Source organism: Orbicella franksi, chromosome 2 (genome assembly GCF_964199315.1).
Source record: "Orbicella franksi chromosome 2, jaOrbFran1.1, whole genome shotgun sequence".
NCBI lineage: Eukaryota > Metazoa > Cnidaria > Anthozoa > Scleractinia > Merulinidae > Orbicella > Orbicella franksi.
The window spans coordinates 1,154,892-1,175,611 of record NC_138146.1 but is presented as its reverse complement, the minus strand read 5'-3'; the positions used below and the strand labels follow the sequence as shown (position 1 = coordinate 1,175,611).

General features: G+C 39.1%; 2 protein-coding genes across 6 annotated transcripts; one reads left to right on the top strand and one right to left on the bottom strand.

The window, feature by feature from the left end:
- Positions 1–504: 504 nt before the first annotated feature.
- On the bottom strand, positions 505–13,601 carry LOC145474672 (TAF5-like RNA polymerase II p300/CBP-associated factor-associated factor 65 kDa subunit 5L). The gene is made up of 6 exons (XM_081455175.1): positions 12,469–13,601; positions 11,606–11,751; positions 11,095–11,232; positions 5,293–5,486; positions 4,387–4,500; positions 505–3,896 (listed from the first exon to the last, which is right to left on the bottom strand). Exons 1-6 carry the CDS (start codon positions 13,296–13,298, stop codon positions 3,531–3,533), a joined length of 1,788 nt encoding a protein of 595 aa, XP_081311301.1. The 5' UTR covers positions 13,299–13,601; the 3' UTR covers positions 505–3,530.
- LOC145474683 (hexokinase-4-like) lies at positions 5,520–20,654 on the top strand. 5 transcript variants are annotated; one of them, XM_081455187.1, is made up of 7 exons: positions 5,520–8,060; positions 15,585–15,680; positions 16,169–16,699; positions 17,355–17,647; positions 18,436–18,591; positions 18,785–18,932; positions 19,477–20,654. In XM_081455187.1, the coding sequence occupies exons 2-7, from the start codon at positions 15,609–15,611 to the stop codon at positions 19,672–19,674; spliced, it is 1,398 nt and encodes a 465-aa protein (XP_081311313.1). In that variant the 5' UTR covers positions 5,520–8,060; positions 15,585–15,608; the 3' UTR covers positions 19,675–20,654. The 5 variants fall into 5 exon arrangements, with proteins under 5 accessions (XP_081311313.1, XP_081311307.1, XP_081311314.1 ...); XM_081455181.1 differs by having other exon boundaries at positions 5,520–10,056; XM_081455188.1 differs by having other exon boundaries at positions 5,521–5,631.
- Positions 20,655–20,720: the final 66 nt, after the last annotated feature.

Here is a 20,720-nt window from a genome sequence, read left to right as displayed (position 1 = left end):
TTCTTGGTATTGTATGGATATGGTAGGGAGAAACCCTTTTAGGAATAGGTTAATAATAGCTGTCCTTAGGTGACTGAAAAGGTGATATGTTTTCATTTCAATCTCAAAATTGAAGCTTTGAGTATAATTTGGAAAACATCTTCAAATTTGTTGAGACGTCTCTTGAACATTAATTTGTACACCAAGTAGATCAATGAACATTTTAGTTTTTGGATATTTGTCAATGTGATTTTGCAAGCATGGAGCGATTTCCTCAATTTGTTAGTGCTGGCAAATACTCTGTAATACAGTAATTCCAAACCTTAGAAAATTTGAACTACATGTCCAATCTGAATTTTTTTCAGTAATTATATTATTTTACATGAAGTAATTTTGAAATTGTCAATGAAAGTTAGTCATACCGTTGTCAAATTATTTTCAAGTTTTTGTGTGCCATAAGATTAGCCATTTAGACTAACATTTCAAATGAATTATTTAATGAATTTAACGATGTGATTTCCACTTAGGTCGAGCGTTCGCTCAAAATTTTTTACTTGCTCTTTTGTCGTACAATTGGAATTCTAATTTTGTATGATATTTAACACTGATTATTAGTGTTAACCTTGATGCGGCCAAAAGTGTTATTTTTTGTGCATGACTACAAATAGATTGAAAGGTTGATAAATTCCATTTGCCCTTTATAACAAAATAACAACTAGACTTTGCGGAAAAGTATTTTTTTTCACAAGTAATATGGTAAATTGTTCGAAAAAGAAACTTTTTCATATGTTCAGGTTGTATTGATTTAAACACCACAGCGTAAACAATTAACAATTACTCCACTTGCGCTTGGTGGATATGAGATGGTAGATAGCCAGTGAGGTGCCTAGCGCCAATTTGGCTGTAACCATCTCATATCCAGCAAGCGCAAGTGGAAAAATTATTTTATTAAAAACGCCATCCACAATACGGAAAACTAAAATGAAATATAAACACTCCCACCCCACCCCGCCCCCCCCCCCAAAAAAAAAATCCGCGAAGGCTTAGCATATTTGTAGAGCATGGTATAATCGTCCATATACCATGATGGCTAAGCCAATGAAAACTCTTGAATTGCGTTATCCAGTGATCCAGTTTTTAATAACATTCAATTGGACTATCATAACAAATTCTAGAAAAGAACATACTCATTCATGAAACGGTTAGTCTATCACGCTGTTTTGTTCAAACATGTCAACGCGATATTTGTTACTTGTAATTTTGTTTTGAATTGACATCATCGTATATTTAAGTCACTTTGCAATGTTTAAAAATATCTCTTAATTGAAGAAAACCGCTTCGTTATGGTTATGGTACATCATGTTAGAAAATTACGAAAGAGGCACTAATAAACCAAGAAGAAACGATTAGTTAAGACCGGGTAAGATGAAGGCGTATCTGAATACGAGCGAAGACGAAGAAGCTAAGTTTTTTTAAGATAAGCCAGTCGTGACTCGACTTCCGGACACACAGTTCAACATAGTGCCCAACAAAATTACAGCCCGTTTCCATCCTTGAGTTATCTCCATCATTCTACTAGAAATATTTGACCCCATCCACACTACACCGGAGGAGATTTCACTCTGAAAACGCATCAAATGTTTTCCGTCCACACTACACCAGAGGAATTTAATCACCGGTCATTTTGGATTTGAGTTGGAGTAAAACTCGGTCAGGGAAATCACGTGATTATCGTGAAGCCATTGTTTTCGAAAATCTCTGTTTTCAAAATGTTTTCCGTCCACACGAGAACGAAAAGCCGGCAGTTTCAAATTCCTCAGGTTTGAATGGCGTTTTGGTGACGGATTAGTGTGGACGGTAGGTCTAACCGCAGAAATAAAGCTGCGTTTTGAAATTTCTCCGGCGTAGTGTGCACGCTGTCTTAGGCGCGACAATTTTGGGATTACACATCACGCAATTCACTTATGCGAGCTATTTATCAAACTTGAAGTGTAGGTTCGTGCGTTTAGAATGTGAGCTTGACGTAGTGTCTTGGATGTAAGGAAGAATGCAATAACAGTTTTTAGTGAAAGAATTAATACGAAAAGCGATAATTTCCGCATATATCAGAATCGTGTGTGTTAGATATTTATTTAATAATTATTTGTTGAAGCGGTGTTCTATACCACTGCCATGCACATAGTTGGTTTTCCTGACCGCTAAGCCAATCAAAAGCCAAGCTTAGTGTTCAATCAACCGGCCTTACGTGCGGTTCTTTCCTCTCCCTCATTGGCTGAAAAGTTAGGAAACCCAACAAAAAACCTTTCTCATTGGCGAAGGTATATGATTGCACTCGCTTCCTGTTTATAGTCTTAAATACGCTTATGTTTCTTTCCAAATATGTAGAATTTATAAGCACGTATTTTTTTTTTTGGAATAGTTTTTACAAAGAAACTTGGATGTTCATTTTTTGCCTCCAATAAAGCATTGCGCTCTAATCAATCTTTATTATTTTTGTTGCCACAAGTTTCTCAGGAGTGCTGTAAATACGACCCAAGTCATTTTTTGTACAGGAATAAATGTAGAGCAGAAAACTAAAGCTGTAAAATGAATGAAAATTAATAAAAACAATTTGACTCTGTGATCTTATTTGTCTTGGGGCTGTAATCTTCAACAAGGAATGAAAATTGTTCTCCTTTTCAAGGGGGCCGCAGCCGTTCTTTGGGGCCGTCAGTGATAAAAGTTATGTGGAAACATGCAGAAATTTGCTCAGCCAGTTTACACTTTAAATTTACCTTGATCTTTCTTACAGAAAGCACTTTTCATTGATCATAAGAGGGTTGCTATAAACACAATAGCTAAATCCTGTAGAAATCTTAAAATGAGTTCCCCCGACTTTGGTCAGTGGTTTAGAATTTCCCTGGCTAGCTATTAAATGACAATGCTTTCGCACACCTTCAAGAAAGAGTGTTTCGTTGTCTGTCGATGGTTCGTAATGTTCCCCCCCGCCAACCCATGAGTTTGTAGACGGACTTTTTTCTTTTCATAAAATCGCTTTTCGTGAATGAGGGTATGTCCTTCGGTAAGTACTTCGTCGGGTTTGACAAAAAACTGCAGCAAAATACCCCTGATTGTGTTTAAAATTTGATAACAAATCTGTCTGGTGTGCCATGATCAAATTTAATTTTGTCAGTATCTCACTATGCAAGTCAGCGAATCCCTCGATACACTTTATAAACAAAACATTGCAAACTTTTGTGGTATACTATTAGATGCTTTGTGGGTAGATGAATTGGCGAAGGTCTAAATGGAACGAGAGGGAGGTAGAGAAAGAAAAATAGACCTTTTCGCTTCTTTCTTCTAGCGTGTGGTCCACGCACGCGTTTTTTCCTACCCTTGCTCTCCGCGCTTGTTTCTCGCGCTCGCTTCCCGTGCTTATTTCCCGCCTGTGCATCGACAGCATACTAACAAGAAACTTTCGGACATGATTGGCTCCAATAGAGTCGGAAGGTTTTCGGCACCTTTTCAAGCGTTCGGATGTCGCCGCTGCCCTTCCCCCACCCTATCCCCCCTCAAGGCGTTTGTGAGCCAGCCGCAAGAACTAAATTACAGCTGCTAAACTGCACGCAGTGAACTGAACAGTTCTTAGTTGGGAAGGAAGCCATTAATTCGGGGGACACAGCAGCGCTAGAGTTGCTGTTACTAGAAGTCTTCACGGCTTGTCCAAAGTCCCACACCCTCACACTACTGTCCAGACCTCCTGAAGCCAGTAGAGTCCCATCCGCGCTGAAAGCGAGGCTGTACACCGTGTCCGTGTGCCCGCGTAGTTCTTTTATCATGCTTCCAGCGGATAAGTCCCAAAGACGAATGCGCCGGTCTTCTCCAGCGGACACCAGGTATTGGCCGTCAGGAGAAATTGCCAGATCATTAACTGAACCCTACGAGTAATGAAGAAAAAATAACGAAGGATTCAACTTGCTAACTTACTTTGTTTTGTTGTAGGGGAAAACGTTTCCGAACAATCAAGAAAATTCAAATTACGTGAAAATTAGTCTTTTCAGTTTGAAATCTCGTCGCCGACAATCTTTCTGTTTTTCCGCATAAAGCCCTGGCGTGACGTGTTGCCTTTCAGCAAATCAAATTGTAGAATTATGATGACGTGAGGTGAAAATTACCGCCAATTTCTAAGTGCGGCACCTTCCGAAGTGTGTCTGACACAAACAACTTGTACACTTCTTCAAAGAACTATGCTAGTCAACTGAGATCTATCGAGACTTTATTACACGAAAACTACTACTACCAGCAAGACCATTTTGGTGGCGGCAAGATGAAGGGTTCTTAATAATCACTTTCCTGCAGCGATGTCAATTTTTCTTCGTAAAAGAGGGAATTCATTGCATGTTATTGTTATTGTTGTTGTTCAAGTACCTTGTGTCCTGTGAAAAGTCTGACACAGTTTCCCGACTGCAGGTCCCACAGTCGACAAGTTTGATCGGTGGAAGCTGTGGCGAGGTACGTACAGTTTTGATGAAATTTCACGCACTGGAAGAAAAACGTATTTTAACTCGTAAGGCTATAAGAATGTGGGTTACGGAACAATCTTGAGGTCAAGATATGTGGGTTATTGACCAAGCGTGAGGTCAAGATGGCTGGATATTGGCCATGGTCTTTTTTGCGTGGTTATGAACCGAGACGGAGTCGAGGTCCGCAAAATCGCATAAAGGCCAATAACCAGCCATTTTGACCGAACAAGCTTGGTCAATAAAAGACTTTATTATATGGACATTGCTGAACCAGACTTGGCTTCGGGAAACACTTTTCTTGCGGAACACAGCGCCTAATCCCGAGCGGGCAAGATAGCGCCATCTTGCCCGCTCGGACAGCCAATCACAGAGCAGGATTAAGTTCATCTTGGACCACTCACGGAGCTAGCCATATAACAAAGTTCCTTCTTGTCTACTAGGTTAGCCAATCATAGCGCTGGATTTGGTTCATCTTGCCCGCTCGAGGAGCTCGCCACATTTTTTCGCACTTACAGTTGACTCCCGTAACTCGAACCCTCGCTAACTCGAACCCCCCGCTAACTCGAAGTAATTTTCATTTCCCTTCAGGCCATTTTCTATATAATTTTACCCTTGATAACTCGAGCCTTTTACTATTTCCCCGGAAGGTTCGAGTTATCGGGAATCGACTCGAAACAGAAACTTTGAAACTTATTTTGAGGGCGTCGACATCCGAGTTATTCGGAAATTCTTATGCTTGAAATTGCTCTGCAAGCTTGCGTTAACTCGAAAGCGTTTTAACAAGCGCTCTGTAATGAGCACTTGTACTTACATCGACGTCTTGAAGATGTCCTGCAAATATTCTCAAGGGAAATGTATACTCCAAATTCCATAGCCTGGCTGTGCGGTCCTGGGAACCAGTGGCGAAGTACAGACATTGAGGACTGATGTCCAGGGCCCACACGGGAAAGCTGTGTCCCTTGTAGGCAACTACGTTGGTGTAAGAGTGTAGGCTCCATAAACGAACTGGTGAGAAAACGAAAACAACGTTCCACATGTCAAATGAACTTTGATCTTATTTTCACTATTGTGTTCAGAGAGATATTTGACTCAATCCCAGCCAGTTCTTCGTGGGTAACGCGTGAAAAGAACTTGATTGTGCGTGGCACAGGTAAGTAAAACTATAGCTTTTCCAAGGCAGGGGCACCTAACGACGGTTTTCTCTCAAATGCTTTAAAATGTTGTCTTAGGCTATCTGGAGTGCTTTTATAGCTATGTGCTTCAATTTTAAGCTGCGCTAAAAAAACTTTTATCTGTTCGGTCACGTAGGGAAAATTGAGTCATTCCAATTTTTTTAGGGCTTTACCATTTCCCGAAAACCTTAGGTCTTCAGTTTTTGCTTTTCCGCAAATCATTGCTGACCTTTTCTTGGTGCCCAAAACGACATTTTTATCAATCCGAAAACGACAGCATTAAATATCTCATATCACGAAAGTTCAAGGTAGTAATATTCTCTTAAGAAAATTGGACAGGATTACAAGCCTTCCGAACTGTTGATATAGTAAAATAATCCTTTGGGTGCCCCTGATTCGATAAGTGTCATTACGATACCGTGAAACAACGTTAATATAAGAATTTTACGGTAATGTAACAAACGTATTCAGCAACTCGAAACGAGGAAAAAGAAAGGCAGAAAAAACGTCTTGTTTTCGCATCCAATGTGTATTTCTTATGCAGGGTTAGGCTGTTTTGAAACTATTTCAACGAGTTTCAGAAAACAGTTAGGCTAAACCTCGCTGAAACTGCTTCAAAATGGCCTAAACTTTCACCGCAACATAAGAAATACATCAAGGAAGCGAAGAAAGGCGTTTTCTTCACCGTAAAAATTATTTGGAAAACACGTGACAAGTGGGCCGTGATGACGGGCGTGATGGTCCCGTGCCGCACCAGTGACTTGTACGTGAGCCACCAACATTCGAAGAGGTTTCTCAACGTTATATAACGTTCCGAAAATGAGCACCATCACGCTCGAAACAAACAGCTACGATATAATTTTATGGTTGCTAGCAAATCCCGCAAGTAGCAACACTCCGAAAGTAGCGAGTTTACACGCCATTTGACTTAGTGTGTTCAAATGAAAATACCGGTTCAACAAGATGTTTTCATGAACCCCAACTCCAAAGGAAATATGTAACTAAGTTTTGATGTAGTTCAAATTATTTTCCACAATATTTACTCTTTCCGGATCTCTGCATGTAGAAAAACTTCGATCACAATATGGTACCCGTTTTATCAACCCGAAAGAAGTGATCCCCAGAACGTTACGACCCTCTAGAAGTAGTGATAAATTTCCGAACTAACGAGGGTCGAAACTTTGAGAACTGATCGGTATGTTTTCAGGACCATCAGAAAACAATAGTCAAAGATCAACAACCATCTTATACCGAGATTTCTCTTCACATATACGAGTAACTTATTAGGGCACGATGGTCTATCCGTGAGGAGGTCTTGTCAAAGCTTTGACGGTTTTTTATTTGACTTAATAGACAAGACTTGTAACTGATGCAAGAGTTGTAGACTTACTAAAACTGGATACTCACGTGCCGGACCCGTGAAGGCAGCGTCACGGTGACGATCAACGAAACAACCAAAACAACGAAAAGTCCGCGACGAACGATTAGAAGAAAAATTTTCATTTTCAACATTTTTAAACAAATTCTTACAACCGAGTTCGAACTAGTTCGCATTCTTTTCCACGTCCCGCTGAGAAAACCTTGTGAACATGTCAACGGAAACTGTATTCTCCAAGGGTTCTTAACTTTCAAATATTCACAGATCTAGCCGGACTTTGTTACTTCTTAGTCTTAATCAACACGCGATGTATCGCTAGTCCGTCAGCTGCTTCTTAGGTAGGAGTGTTGGCCTTGGTTCTCGCATCACTTCCGCTCCAGTTAAAAACAAGGGAACATTGCGAAGCCATAACACTCCTCGAAAAGACCAATGGACTTGTCACACTGACTCGAACGCAGTCAGTGGCAAATTTATCAATGACAGATCACAGTTTCGGTTTTTTCTTTTCACGAAAAGTTGTAAGAGTAACGTCTCTGTAAAAGGTCAGCGCATTTCAAAAAATTGGCTAATTTTTTTCAAGTTCATCGTCCGCAATCTGTCTTAATTTCCTCGCTAATTCTCGGATAATCACTGCCACGGTGTTTTTCTTTTTTTCTTTTTTTCACCTCACAAAGCGACTATCTTGAGGGATTTTTGGTTTCGATCATTGGTCTGCGGTTAAGGTTTAAAATAACCCAGCAATTAAAAATTTGTCGTTTAGGTGTTTTATAGCTATTTCTTGCTGCTAAAATTCCGCTAACTTGGTGATTGGTATGTTTCAGTGTCGCGCCATGTGTGCGATCTGAAAATGCCGTTACGTTTTGGCACTTTCCAGGGGTCAATACCCCAGAATTATCTGTTGTCTCTTGAATATCAGTTTCACCCATGGGAATTAACCTCAAGAGTCAAATCAGATACACGCGAACTGCAAGGGAAATAACTTTGAGCTGCGAATGCGAAAACGTGAACAACACCAGGACAAATCCGAAGGTAAGATTTGCAAGAATTTGATCGGAGTTTGAGGGTTACTTTAAAATAAATAGGAGTTGTCAGAAAAATTAATTTGAGTTGCGAAAATAGTCCGTTTGACGACAAAGTCCTGCGTGTGCGGGCCTTAGCGACTCCAAATCTCATGGAATTTGAACCTGTTCAAATTTTTATGAAAGTCCACGTCAACTCACAAGCACTTTCTTGAAGACAGTCGTTGAGAAATAAAGCTTCTTAAATGAAATGATCCATTCTCCAGACTACATTCTCACATTCTCGAATATGGCAGGACATTACATAACTTGATACCACAGGCAGGCCAAGCTCAAAACGTGTTGCAAAGTGTTGCGCTGCATCGGCAAACAAGTAAAAAAGTTGAGGAGGGTAAATCAACCATAGCAGTGATTTTTTCCGAGCGTTATCTCCTCGTCAGTGGTTCGTCAAAATATGAACGCGGCAGTGTACTTTTCGCAACGGTCGAAATTGAAGGATTTCTAGGAGTACAAAAGGTTACATTTTAGAACTTACACATATCAACGCAATTTCAATAAAAATAGATCATCTTGTCTCAATCAGTTGTTTTCCTTTATTATTTTTCTTTCTGGTACAGTTTCTGAGTGCGATTAATGATTCCTTAGGTGATTTTTTAGTTCAATGTTGTTTTACCCCTAGTTTTGCCCCATTTTTAAAGGGCAAATTGCCACAGATTATCATAAATCGAATCAGTAACATGACGGGACATAAAGAAACAGGACCTAACTAATGGAAACTAGTTTTTATAAGTCTCGTTCACCTTTTCAGATTTTAAAATAGAATTGCTTTACTCCATGCAAATCCTCACAGACTTTCGTCTCTTACGTAACATAGGCGCTCATATTTCGAGAGTGGGTACATGTGCTAACACACGAGAATCGCTACAGCAGGGAAGAACTTCTATCAGAGGAATGCTGAAATTAAACGAGGGCGCGCTAATGATTTGCTTCAAAGTAAAGAATCGGCAACAGTTAAACACGTCTGAAATGCTTCGATCATTGCGTTCCTGAGATACTGTGCTCATTTTCGTAGGAAAACCATAGACTAAACAGAAATGATTACATAAATTTACATACAGCCATAACCAAAACAAAACCATTCTAGAGCGTAGTTGACCCAAGTTGACCTAAAATGGTCTCAGTTTTGGCTGCTGTGATACGCAGCTGTAAACCTATTGATCACAAAAACTTTCTAAAAAAGATAATAGCTAAAATTGGTCACAATTACAAGAAGTGTTTCCATTTTCACTGCTCTAGTGACTCCCTTCAACACTGTCCAAAGATTTGGCCAGTAAAAACAAAAAAGCAATTTACGAGTCAGACAAGATAACGCAAGTTTAATTAAAAGCATCTCTCCAAGCGCTGGCTTTGAATCAGATTTCTAACTGTTAAAATGAAGAAAGCAGGAGTGACATAAGTAAAGAGAGCAAGATTTTTTCTTTAGCATTTTTTAACATGAGGGTGAATTGCTCAAAAAGAAGTCTGATCATAAATGTTAACGTTTGAATTAATAATAATAATGTAAAAAAACGTTGAAGGAAACAGGACTGGTCTTGCTTATCAATATCAAGTAATTTGCAATAAAAGCACAGCAGCAAAAAATTATACAGAAACCAGCAATAGGCCTTACTGATTACTGACTATATAAAACACCTAAATGTGAAATTCCCTGAAGGATAAAAATTGTTCAAATAAAAAGAAATTTCACATTGAAGCAAGGAAATGAGTTGATCACATGAGCAATTGTAGGCACGCAATAAAATTTAAATCACGTTTGGGCAATAAGCCAAGGTCTGACAGGGGTCTGATAAGAGAAAACATGTCTACAAAAACATGTCTACAAAAACATGACTTCAGAAGTAACCAAGGACAACATATTGACCCCAATCAAATAGTCTGTCTGAACAAGTGAAACCGTCAGTGTTATTCACCTGGTTAAGTCTTGCCAATTCAACACCTTAAGGACTGTAAGTATGATTTATATTTCAAATTTGATGCTGTTTGATAACAAGTAATCAATGTGAGTACGACCAAAGGCACTTTCATTGCTCAAGAAAAAAAAACAAGGTCACAAGTCACCTCAACACAATGCCGTCAAAAAATACCCAATGTCCTGCTGTGTTTAGTGCAGTGCTAGCTCAAAAGGAAAAAGAAAGTCAAACAAGAAAGCTCAATTTCAGTTGACTGAGGTTTCTTAATAATATTATCTTAAATAGGATCAGAGGCAAAATAAAAACCACAACAGGGTGGGGGTAGGTTGGGGCAGCTAAAACAAAACAACAAACTTTGTGACTGAATTTTATCAACAGGCTTATGAAGGAATATCGATTTTAGTTACTGTTTAGATGTAACAGAAGTAGTCTACTTCAGTTGATAATTTTAACGATACTTTTTTAGTTCACATAAACAGTACAACAGTAGCACTCACAACTAATGTTTTATACCACGCTGGCCCACTGATAAAATTTATTCGACTGTCATTCGGAACCTTTCTTTGTTGTCATTGTGTACATTTTATGCTTGGCAAAGTTTTCTACCAATTTTTTTATTTATTTCATTACTGTTTTAGGCAAACAGAAATGTGCTTGTCCATTGAATAAGTCACCTCAAATTTCTGCTTGTCCCTGAAAATCGGACAAAGGTTATGGCACACCTTAAAATCTGATGATCCCAATGTGATATTTTATTAGTTTTCTGAAAATTATTATGTACAAAGTGAACAACAAGGGAAATGAACTTGATGTATACGTGAAGTGAATGGCAATGTACTGAAATTATAACATTATTACTTCCCTCAGTCATACTGTCAGGAAGAGCTTAAAAACTTCAAAAGCGATAAATAGTGTGGTGTAAGATTTGAGAAAACCCAGATTACACGAACCTATAAATTAATGATGAAAACAGCTGTAAGTAAGTGCTAAACTTTATTCCAAGGTTTACTGTATACACTGTACACCCAAAGATGCGGGAACACTTACAGGAAAATAATTTTAATTAGAATTTACCTGAAGTGTCCTCTGAAGCAGATAATAATATGGAACTATCTGGTGAAAACCGCGTGCTATAAACTGAACCAGAGTGTCCATGGAGGGTCATGCTCTCACTAGACACTGTTTCCAGTTTTGGTGTGAATGGAAGAAGGTCTACAAAGTAACAGAGTTAAATGGGAGTCGTAATTGATTTCAGGAAGTTATGAAATAAACAGAATTTAATAACAATATGGCCAACAATGACAGCCACCAGCAAAAAAGACCGCACATTATGTTCATGCTGTTGATGTAGTTTTCACAAGCGGTAATGTGACAAATACAATCACTATTTGTGCACAAACTCTCCTGCTATTTTGTTTCCTTGTACTGAAAGGGAAACATGGGGAAAATTTGCCAGTGAAGATGTAACACACATGCCTATGCCTTTTGAAAGAGGTGTTTCATTTAGAACTAACGAAAGCTTAAGTCTGCATTGAGACTTAGTGGCCCATCAGACTAGCGCTTGTCTCCTGTTGGTTTTACATACCTGGGGCAAGCTGCACTTTAGAGATTTCAGGTGTACTCTTTGGTCGTACTAGCTTCTTTGGTGTGAGACTCCATACAACAATGGAAGAGTCTTCAAAACCACCACAGATGAGGCCAGCATCCTTAGAAATTGCTGCAGAGCTAAGCCTTGAAAGGGTGAAAGGAAAAAGAAACATTAATTACTACCAAAATAGGTAGACTCTTCTTTGGTGTGGAGTGAAGGATGTGCGTAACAGTTGTCACTGGCAACAAGCGTCTTTGATTATGACCACGAGTTCTACAACTGACACCACATTGCTAAGTGCATGTAATGATATTCCTAAGCCACAGTAGCAAGCAACAGTACTGCCATGCCATTCCATAAACAGCACAACATTAGAACTTATACTTGGGATGAGGGTGGGAGAAACTTTCAAGCTAGCAAAATCACTAACATTATTGCAGAAGGAGACCTCCAATATCAAGGTAGTTTGGAGGGCAGTATAGAAAGTTGTTGTGGCTCTGTAATGAGTTACAGGTCTGTTTGGTTAAAAACTGGGGCAAACATTCTGTGGGCCTGGCAAGTATTTTCCTTTGCATTTGACAGCGTAATGCCAAGTGACCATAAGTATTTTCATTAGTTGTCAAGAGCGGCAAACAAATGTCTTGGACTGTTTGTCTTGTGCTGTTTTCAAATTGGCATTTAAACCAATAAGAGTCTTTGATGGGACTGAAATCTATGAACTTCTTATGCCCATCTTAAACTGAGACACACAACCAGACAAAACGATACACTTGTTCAAGTGATTGTGCATTGTAAGATTATATACATTAAATGCTACCTACTGGATCTGAGAAGGTATTCATTACAGGTAAAACCCATACCCTTGATAAACGTTCAAAAATGAGTAGAAACACACTGACGGCAGACATGCAGGCCCATTCCTTATGTGTCCAATACTTTCTCTCAAAGCCACCAAGTTTTCGTTTTCTTTTTCTGTACTGGACTTGGCTTGCTTTGCTCCTCTTGTAGCTCTGTAACTTACGGTGGATGCTTCAGCTTCATCTGTCTCCACTTCATCACTGTTTTGCTTCTGTCCAGGTTTACTATGAGATATTTCTATGCTAAAATGTTTATTCAACAGATGAAGCAGTAAAACATGGTCGTCGCTTCTAAGATATTGTAGAAAATAAGTGAACACTTTGTTGCTAAGTTTTACAACGAATTTGCTGCGTCTAAAGTTAGAAGCAGTGTCGCTCGATTTCAAACGCTCCAATTCCGTGATTGCTTGTAAGTGCTGAATCTCCTCTTTGTGCTCGATCAAAAAGTCGCCGCTGTGTTTCGCGAAAAGCGATTGAGCAACGATCGCTTGACCTTTCACAATAAGATCCAAGTAAATGTTTGCAAACAGGGGGAACAAAAATTTCGAAAGTTCTAATCTGTAGGCCTGATTTGTTCCTGTTATGAAGGATTTTAAGTTGGAAAACTGCTCATCAAGCATGGCTGGGTCTGAGTTGTTGATCGCAAACGAGAAGACATCCGGGACGCCGCTTTCGTTGCAGACCGTGGTCTTAAAAACCATGTCCTCCATTTTCTGTTCTACCGGAAAGTCCTTCAAAGAACTCTCACTGTCGGTGTACGTTCTCTGTTTTAAAAAGCTGGTGATTACATTAGATACCTGTTCGTGCATCTGATGTTTTTCATGTGCGCTCATATTTTGATGCAAGAGTGTTCTTTGATCACTCGTTCGCTCGTCTCAATGAGTCCGCTAAGTCCGCCATATCGTCCGCCATATTGTAAGGGAAAGTAACCGCTGACCGTCGATTGAGTTTGTAGTGGCGCGCGCTCCTCGAACTCGCGCGTTTACAAGTCGACCTGGTAGAAACGGTAGAAACCATACCCCTGCCCTTCCCCTTTTTTATGAATAAATATCGCCGGAAATGTATTTTGAGCAAACCAGAGATCGACGGAGAGAAGTAAACATTGAGAACCTTTTCCTCGCTAGTTGTTATATTTTATCATTTTTAAGTGACCTCGCAGCTCAAGACAAAGTTTTTTCTCGTATTGTTTTTCAGCAAGCTCCCGATAAGATCCGGTTGTTGTCACGAGAAGTAGTGATACGTGACTTGAAACCAGTCCAACATCTTGCTAAAAATAGCCTTTATTTGGAATCTTCCGGAATCCTTTCGCTCGATCGCTGCCTACAAATAGATTTCAAAAAAGTTATCGTTCAAAGCAGGCTCAAGAATGAGAGAATCATACCGTTACAGATAAAAGTGTTGAAACATATGACCTAACAGAAAAAGATATATGCAATGTTAGACATGTTATATAAACAAGAGATTAAGCGCCAAGAACGGTGCTTGTCACATGCCTCACATAAATATCCCGTTCGTGATTTCGGATGAATGCTTGTCGTCGTAAACATGTACCGAAGACTTCCGAATGTTCTCCGAATACCCGAATACCTCCACTGCGAAGGGCGCGCCTCCTCCCGCTTTCACGTCAACACAGGATCGGGTTTCTCGCCGTTAGTCTGAAAGGCATAACACTGTATTGCGAAACATTTGATTAGATCCAAGCGAGAACGGAAGAAGAACAAAGTGACGCGACTTTTACTGTCTAAATTGTACAGTATTTATTGAAATATTTATTCGAAGTTCGTAGGACATAATCATTATGTAAGTATGGCATGTTTTTTACGGAAATTTGTTAAGTTTGTTTGTTGGCCAGATAATAATTGGAGTGGCCCGATACATCGGGTCATTGAGTTCCTGTAACGGAGATTGTTTAATTTCGCAGTTATTGTTTTTAAATTCGCAGTATTGATGTTTTTGCTGTAATTATCTGCGAGTTAAACCTTATTTGCCACGTCTAACACGCAGTTTTAGTTGCATGCCATGCTGTTTGGCTGGCATACAAAAGCTGAGCTTAATCTCGGCTGAATAGAAGCTTTATGTCGCGAAAAGAGTAGAGCTGTTCAGCGTTGCAGCTTAGCACGTATATACATGTAGACATCTTATCCATCGACGGCTAATGCGTGTCGGGTGAAAGTAATTCGTGTAAGCCGCTAAGACTTCTGCATATGGAGGCTTCGCTTGTCGCCGATTGATGATTCTTTCAAGGAACGTCCTAATCCAGTGCTCGTTCTTTACATGATTGCTTCATTGTATGCGGGGAATGTGGCAAAATACGTTCATAAAAATATTGGGTCGAGTTAGACATCTTAGTGTTTTCTATACAGAGTGTTAAGTGTTAAATTGCAACAGCGGTTCGGTTGGTGCACAAGGCATGTTTGAACTCTGTAACTTTCACTCTTGACTGGCTTTCTGGTGGTCAACTTTCACTTCAGGTGGCTTGCAGTTCGCTTTCACTTGTTGGTTTGGAGGGAGATGATATGTTTATCTTTATTTGTTAACTCTATAAGGAACTTCCAGACTTGAGTAAAATAATAGTGACAGTGTAGACAAGTATTAAGCTTAGGCAAGTGCATATCCACAGATATGTAGCCATTGTTATTATGATCGTCAAGGCTATGAAGGAATTATGATGCATAGCTACCTTCTTGGTGAACTATGTTGGTGAATTGGAAATTCAATAACTCTGAATGCATGTAGGGATTATGTGCTGAAGCCAACCAGATTGCATTTTTACCTAATAATCAGTTAGTGAGTCAAAGACACTAGGAGATGAAAATAGATAGTCTGCATACTAACCATGAGGCCACTGCACCTCAAAAAATAAGTAGTTGTATTAATTTTTAACATGTAACATGTGTTGTTACATCAGACATTTTCACAGCACAAATCAAAATTCCATCAAATAATTATTATTTCATTACATGTACAATCAATCTCTAAACAAGCACTCTAGCCTATATTCTGAATGTTGCATGTAAGTACCCTGAATGTCACTGATCACCAAAGATCATATTTCCTCTCAGGATGTGTAGATCTACGAGATCAGAATTTTCTAATAAATTTGTGTCAATCTCTTGCAGATTTAAAAGTTCATACAATCCAGCATGTTTTCTGTTATACCCTTGGCACGCTCAGTATATGACTCTCTGAACAAAACACTTCGAGGAAAAGATGAGGTAGCTATTGTTTGTTGAGATGTTAACTACTTAGGCGTCTGAACTTACCCAAGGTTCTCACTGCTTGGGGTATAACTAAGCCTTAACGTCAGTAGCCAATGAATTGGCTGGCTTTTCAGACGTAAAGTGTTAAATCCTTGCATGTGCCATTTGAGATACATGTAGTGAAGAGCAGTCTTGCAAGGAAGATATTTTCTTTCTTGTTCACTGTTTTTTCCATGTACATGTCTCAATTAGAACCTGAATTTTTTTCAACCCGTAAACCCAAGCCTGGCTACAGACTAGGGTGCCTGTGGCTGGTGAATTAATCACTTTGCAGCACAGACAGAAAGATATTGCCAGTATTTAGCCTAGTGAAAATTGAAAGTCCTTACCGGGAATTTGTTATGCCACCATACATTAGTATGTAATTCAAGACAATATAGGATTTCTAAAAGTGGAGGTTACTTGGTTATTGATGAGAAAAATCATTTTTTGTTTCCTTGTAGGTATTGGAGACACTAAAGGTATTTGATTTATCCAATGAAGACATAGAAGAAATCATGAATCTTCTTAGAACAGACTTTGATAAAGGTCTCGCTGCCGATGAACATGAGAGGGCGGAGAGTCCAATCAAAATGCTCCCAACGTATGTGAGGGCCATTCCTGATGGTACGGAAAGCGGAGATTTCTTAGCACTTGATCTGGGTGGTACAAACTTCAGGGTCTTATTAATTTCCATTCAGCCTGGTGGGGAGGTTAAAATGGAAAGTGACATTTACCCTCTAGATCAAGCCCTGATGACAAGCGACGCTCAAACTCTGTTTGACTACATTGCTGGCTGTATTGCGCTCTTTGTGAAGAAAAACCAGCTGAAAGACAAGTCATTGCCACTGGGCTTCACATTCTCGTTCCCTGTGAAGCAGTTATCACTCACATCTGGCCTGCTAATTAGATGGACAAAGGGTTTCTCTGCTACTGGTGTAGAAAATGAGGATGTCATCAAACTTCTTCAGGAGGCACTTGTTAGAAATGGAGTGGTAAGCTGAACAGTTCATTGTTTGAAAAAAGTAATTCTAACTCCTTCTACACTGTAGTCTGTTAAGACTAGTTATCTGAAAGAATAGATTTATTGGAGGGGGGGGGGGTGTGGTGAACTAATAGTGGGACAGGTGCATTTTGTTGTTTCAGAAAATATCCATACTCCTCTGATGGGGTATTTGTTTTGGTTTGAAACCCCATCCTTGTGAAAATTCCAACATTGGTTCATAACTTTGTTTAAAAAAATGTGGCTTTTAAGACCACCCCCCTCTCCTGTGGAATTTTCAATACCTTCTTGGGGTGGGTGTGGATATTTTCTGGAGCCACACATTAAGACTACGGATCAAGCCTTCTGGGTTTGAACCCTTGTTAGGGCTATCAGGTTCTTGTGCCAGACATTTTATTTCACAGACAGTGGCTTTGGCCACCAAGGATTGTAAATCAGTACTGGCGACTTGTCAGGGCTGGACTATATACAGTTTATGTAGCATCCATCTGATCCAGCCCCAGGAAGTAACAAAGCTCTTGGGCCGTTTCTTCTTGGGCAAGCCAAAGTTAGTTTTCAAAGACTGGCATGGCAAGTCAGCTTGGCTTAACCCAGACTTTACCTTTACTTTACATTCTGGAACTTTTGAAACTTGTCTTTCCACACAGAGTTCTACTGTAGATGTTGTTGCCCTTGTAAATGACACCACTGGTACTATGATGTCATGTGCACTTTCCAACCCTAACGTCAGTGCTGGCCTTATCTTGGGAACTGGAACAAATGCATGCTACATGGAGAGCCTTGACAATGTTCCCAAATGGGATGGTGATCAGAATGAACCACGTCAAGTGATTATCAACACTGAGTGGGGAGCATTTGGTGATAACGGCTCTTGGAATCACCTCAGGACAAAGTATGATGAGCAAGTGGACAGAGAATCAATCAACCCTGGAATGCAATTGTAAGTAATGTAATTAGGCAAAATACACAAGAAAGATGAGCAATAACCAGCACGCTCCAGCCATTCACGACATAATACCATGTACAGGATAAATTACTACCCAGTGGACCTTATCCTGTGGATAATTATCGACCAGTATTTGATGGGTAGTTTATCCATCCTTTAAATAACTTGTTTCAGGCTGGTTACACTTTCACCAATCTGTCAGCTTGGATTAACTGTTCAGTAAGACAAAGTCTCCTTTGGTTGGTCCATACCACCAAAGATTAAGTTTTTGTGGTATTAAGGGAGGTTAGGACCTCGGATTAGTCAGGCTGCGACGTCAAAACAAGAACATACACTGTAGGTCTTCTTATTTCACAAACCAAATAAACAGAAACGAAAAAAAGAATAGGTGAAATATACTGTCTAGAAATTAGACAATCAAGCGTAATTCCAATTTTGTTTCAAATTATTAAGTTTACATTAAGGAAAGATGTGTAGTTTGACATCACAACCTGATTAGTTCCAGGTCATAACCCCACAAAGTTTCTGACCCAACCTGAAGCAAAATTTCAGGTTTTAAGAAGGCTAAAATGTAGGCGAAAAAACAATGATCGATGTGCAATTATTTTTTTTGATTTCCATATCCCGATCTCATGTAGATTCCATCAAGCAAATAAAAAATGACTGTCATGTTCACTTTAAAAGCTCTAACTTACATGTACACAGAAACTACTGAAATTACTAATGAAACTACTGAAAGGTTGCAAGCAACTCAAACTCATTTTACTCCATTTTCTCCTTAGATTTGAGAAGATGATTTCTGGGATGTATCTGGGGGAACTTGCAAGACTTGTTTGCATGGACCTTGTAGCGAAGAAACTCTTGTTCAAAGGACAAGTGTCTGAAAAATTTAAGACCAAAAACAGCTTCTTTACCAAGTTTGTCTCTGATATTGAAAGGTAAGAGATACTGGGGATAAAACCTTTTCCTGTAAAGTAAATATTGATTATCATCTGATGGTGAATATTACACTCATCTGAGTGTTTCTAGTTGGTAATTCTTTATTCCTGCAGGTTGCAAGCAAACCAAATTACCACACTGAGGTGAAGTATTAAAAGACTGAACAGAGGCCCTTCTTTTGTATTTTAACAGTCATGAAAGGTACAAGATTGATGAGGTCCTGAATGAAATGAAACTGAATGCTTCAGAGTCAGATATTGAGATTCTGCAACAAGTTTGTGCTGCAGTATCCAAACGGGCTGCCAGATTGGCTGCTGGAGGGCTTGCAACAATCATCAAGGTATTTATTTGATTTACAATTACAGTTCATAACAGGTGACGTAGAGCGAGTCCCAAAGGGCTGAGCCAACCTAGGGGGGTACTGAGGCATGCTTCCCCAGAACATTTTGAAATTATAGGTTGCCAAAGATGCAAATCCATGCATTTTGGGTGCAAAGTGTTGATGAACTTATAAATGGAAAATGAGTTATGAGCATAAAATTAGATGTAGCACGTGTTTTCCGAATCATTAAAACATATAAAGTCATAAATATATGAATTCTGCTGGCTGCTGGCTTCTACTGAGAACCCTGAGTCCATGCAAACTTGGCAGTAAGAATGTGTAGTGAATGTACTTAAAATTATAGCAATGCAGCTCTAGTCCTGTTGTTAATCTATTCCACTATTTATTAAACCAACATTTACTATTAGCCTTCAGCCAATCCCCAACAGCAATATTAATCATTGAATTATTTGTTATGCATTGATATGTATTTATATCCTGAGCATAATTTTATGTTATTAAATTACCAATTGAAAATTAACATTATTTATTTCATTTCCAGAAAACAAATCACCACACCACAACCATTGCTGTAGATGGTAGCCTCTTCAAGAAGCACCCACAGTTCAAACATTACATGGAGGAGACCCTCCATGAGATTTTGCCGCAGGCCAACATCACTCTTATGTTATCTGAAGATGGCTCAGGCAAAGGAGCAGCACTAATTGCGGCAGTTGCATCAAAAACAAACAAAGCATGAACTATTTGTTCATAATCAATGCTTCCAATAAGATCTGGCACCCATTAGAGGTCCAATGGATTTTCTTTTGTGAATCTCTGGGTGTAATGTTAGTGGTTTTCAAAATTTGTCCTGGCGAAGAAGTTGTTTAGGCCCTCCCTTATTGCTTCGTGACAGCCTCTGCACAAAGCAACCTTATACTTCAAATCTTATCGAAAGCACTGATTAGTATTAATTTAACACCAAGTCATTCAGAAAAGAAAGTAGATGTGATTAGAATTAAAGGCACTCTAGTGTGGGCTTTGTGATGCAATGGTCTTGCAGGGTGGAAAAAAGTGGCAAGTTTTCGTCACTTATTGGTTACATGTACTTCTGTTGTAAGAAGGGAAAGGTACCAGTCATTATAGACTGTTTAGGTCACAAGAATTTACGGATGGAGATACTGTGATCTTTGGATATACTTTAAGCTTTAGTTAGTAGATCGATTGATTCGTAGTTCACAGACTTGTATAACAAACTTGTGTCGAATCTTTAACATTGAAACAATGCCTCATGCATCTCACTACATTTCTACTTTAAAGCAGCACAAAATATTAGGTAGCAATGAATGTTTCAATCATGCTATGATGAAAATGACATATTGTTGTAAATAATGAGATCGGTATAATGTCTACCTTGATCCAAACTGCATGCAGAATTGTGGCTTTTTAGGCTATTGTTAGTATGATGAGAGAATAAAGATGGCGAATTTCCGCCTTTCACATTGTTCAGTATCTTTGAAAGGTTCTAGATATTTTCAAATGTGTAAGATGGTCACTTTTCTTTTCCTACCAGCTGGTAATCCCAAATTATAGTTGTAAACGATGACAAGAAGATAAAACGACATTCCTTCACCATACTTAGTCCTTTTCCTATTTGAGAGTTATGATGCTTGTATGCATGTGAATGAAAATCAAATGTGGTGATAAAAATGAATTAAACTCATCTTGTGTTTGTATTTTGATATATTTGTAATTAGTTTTCTATGCTAGTAAAGTTGAAAAAATCCACATACTACACCATCAGCC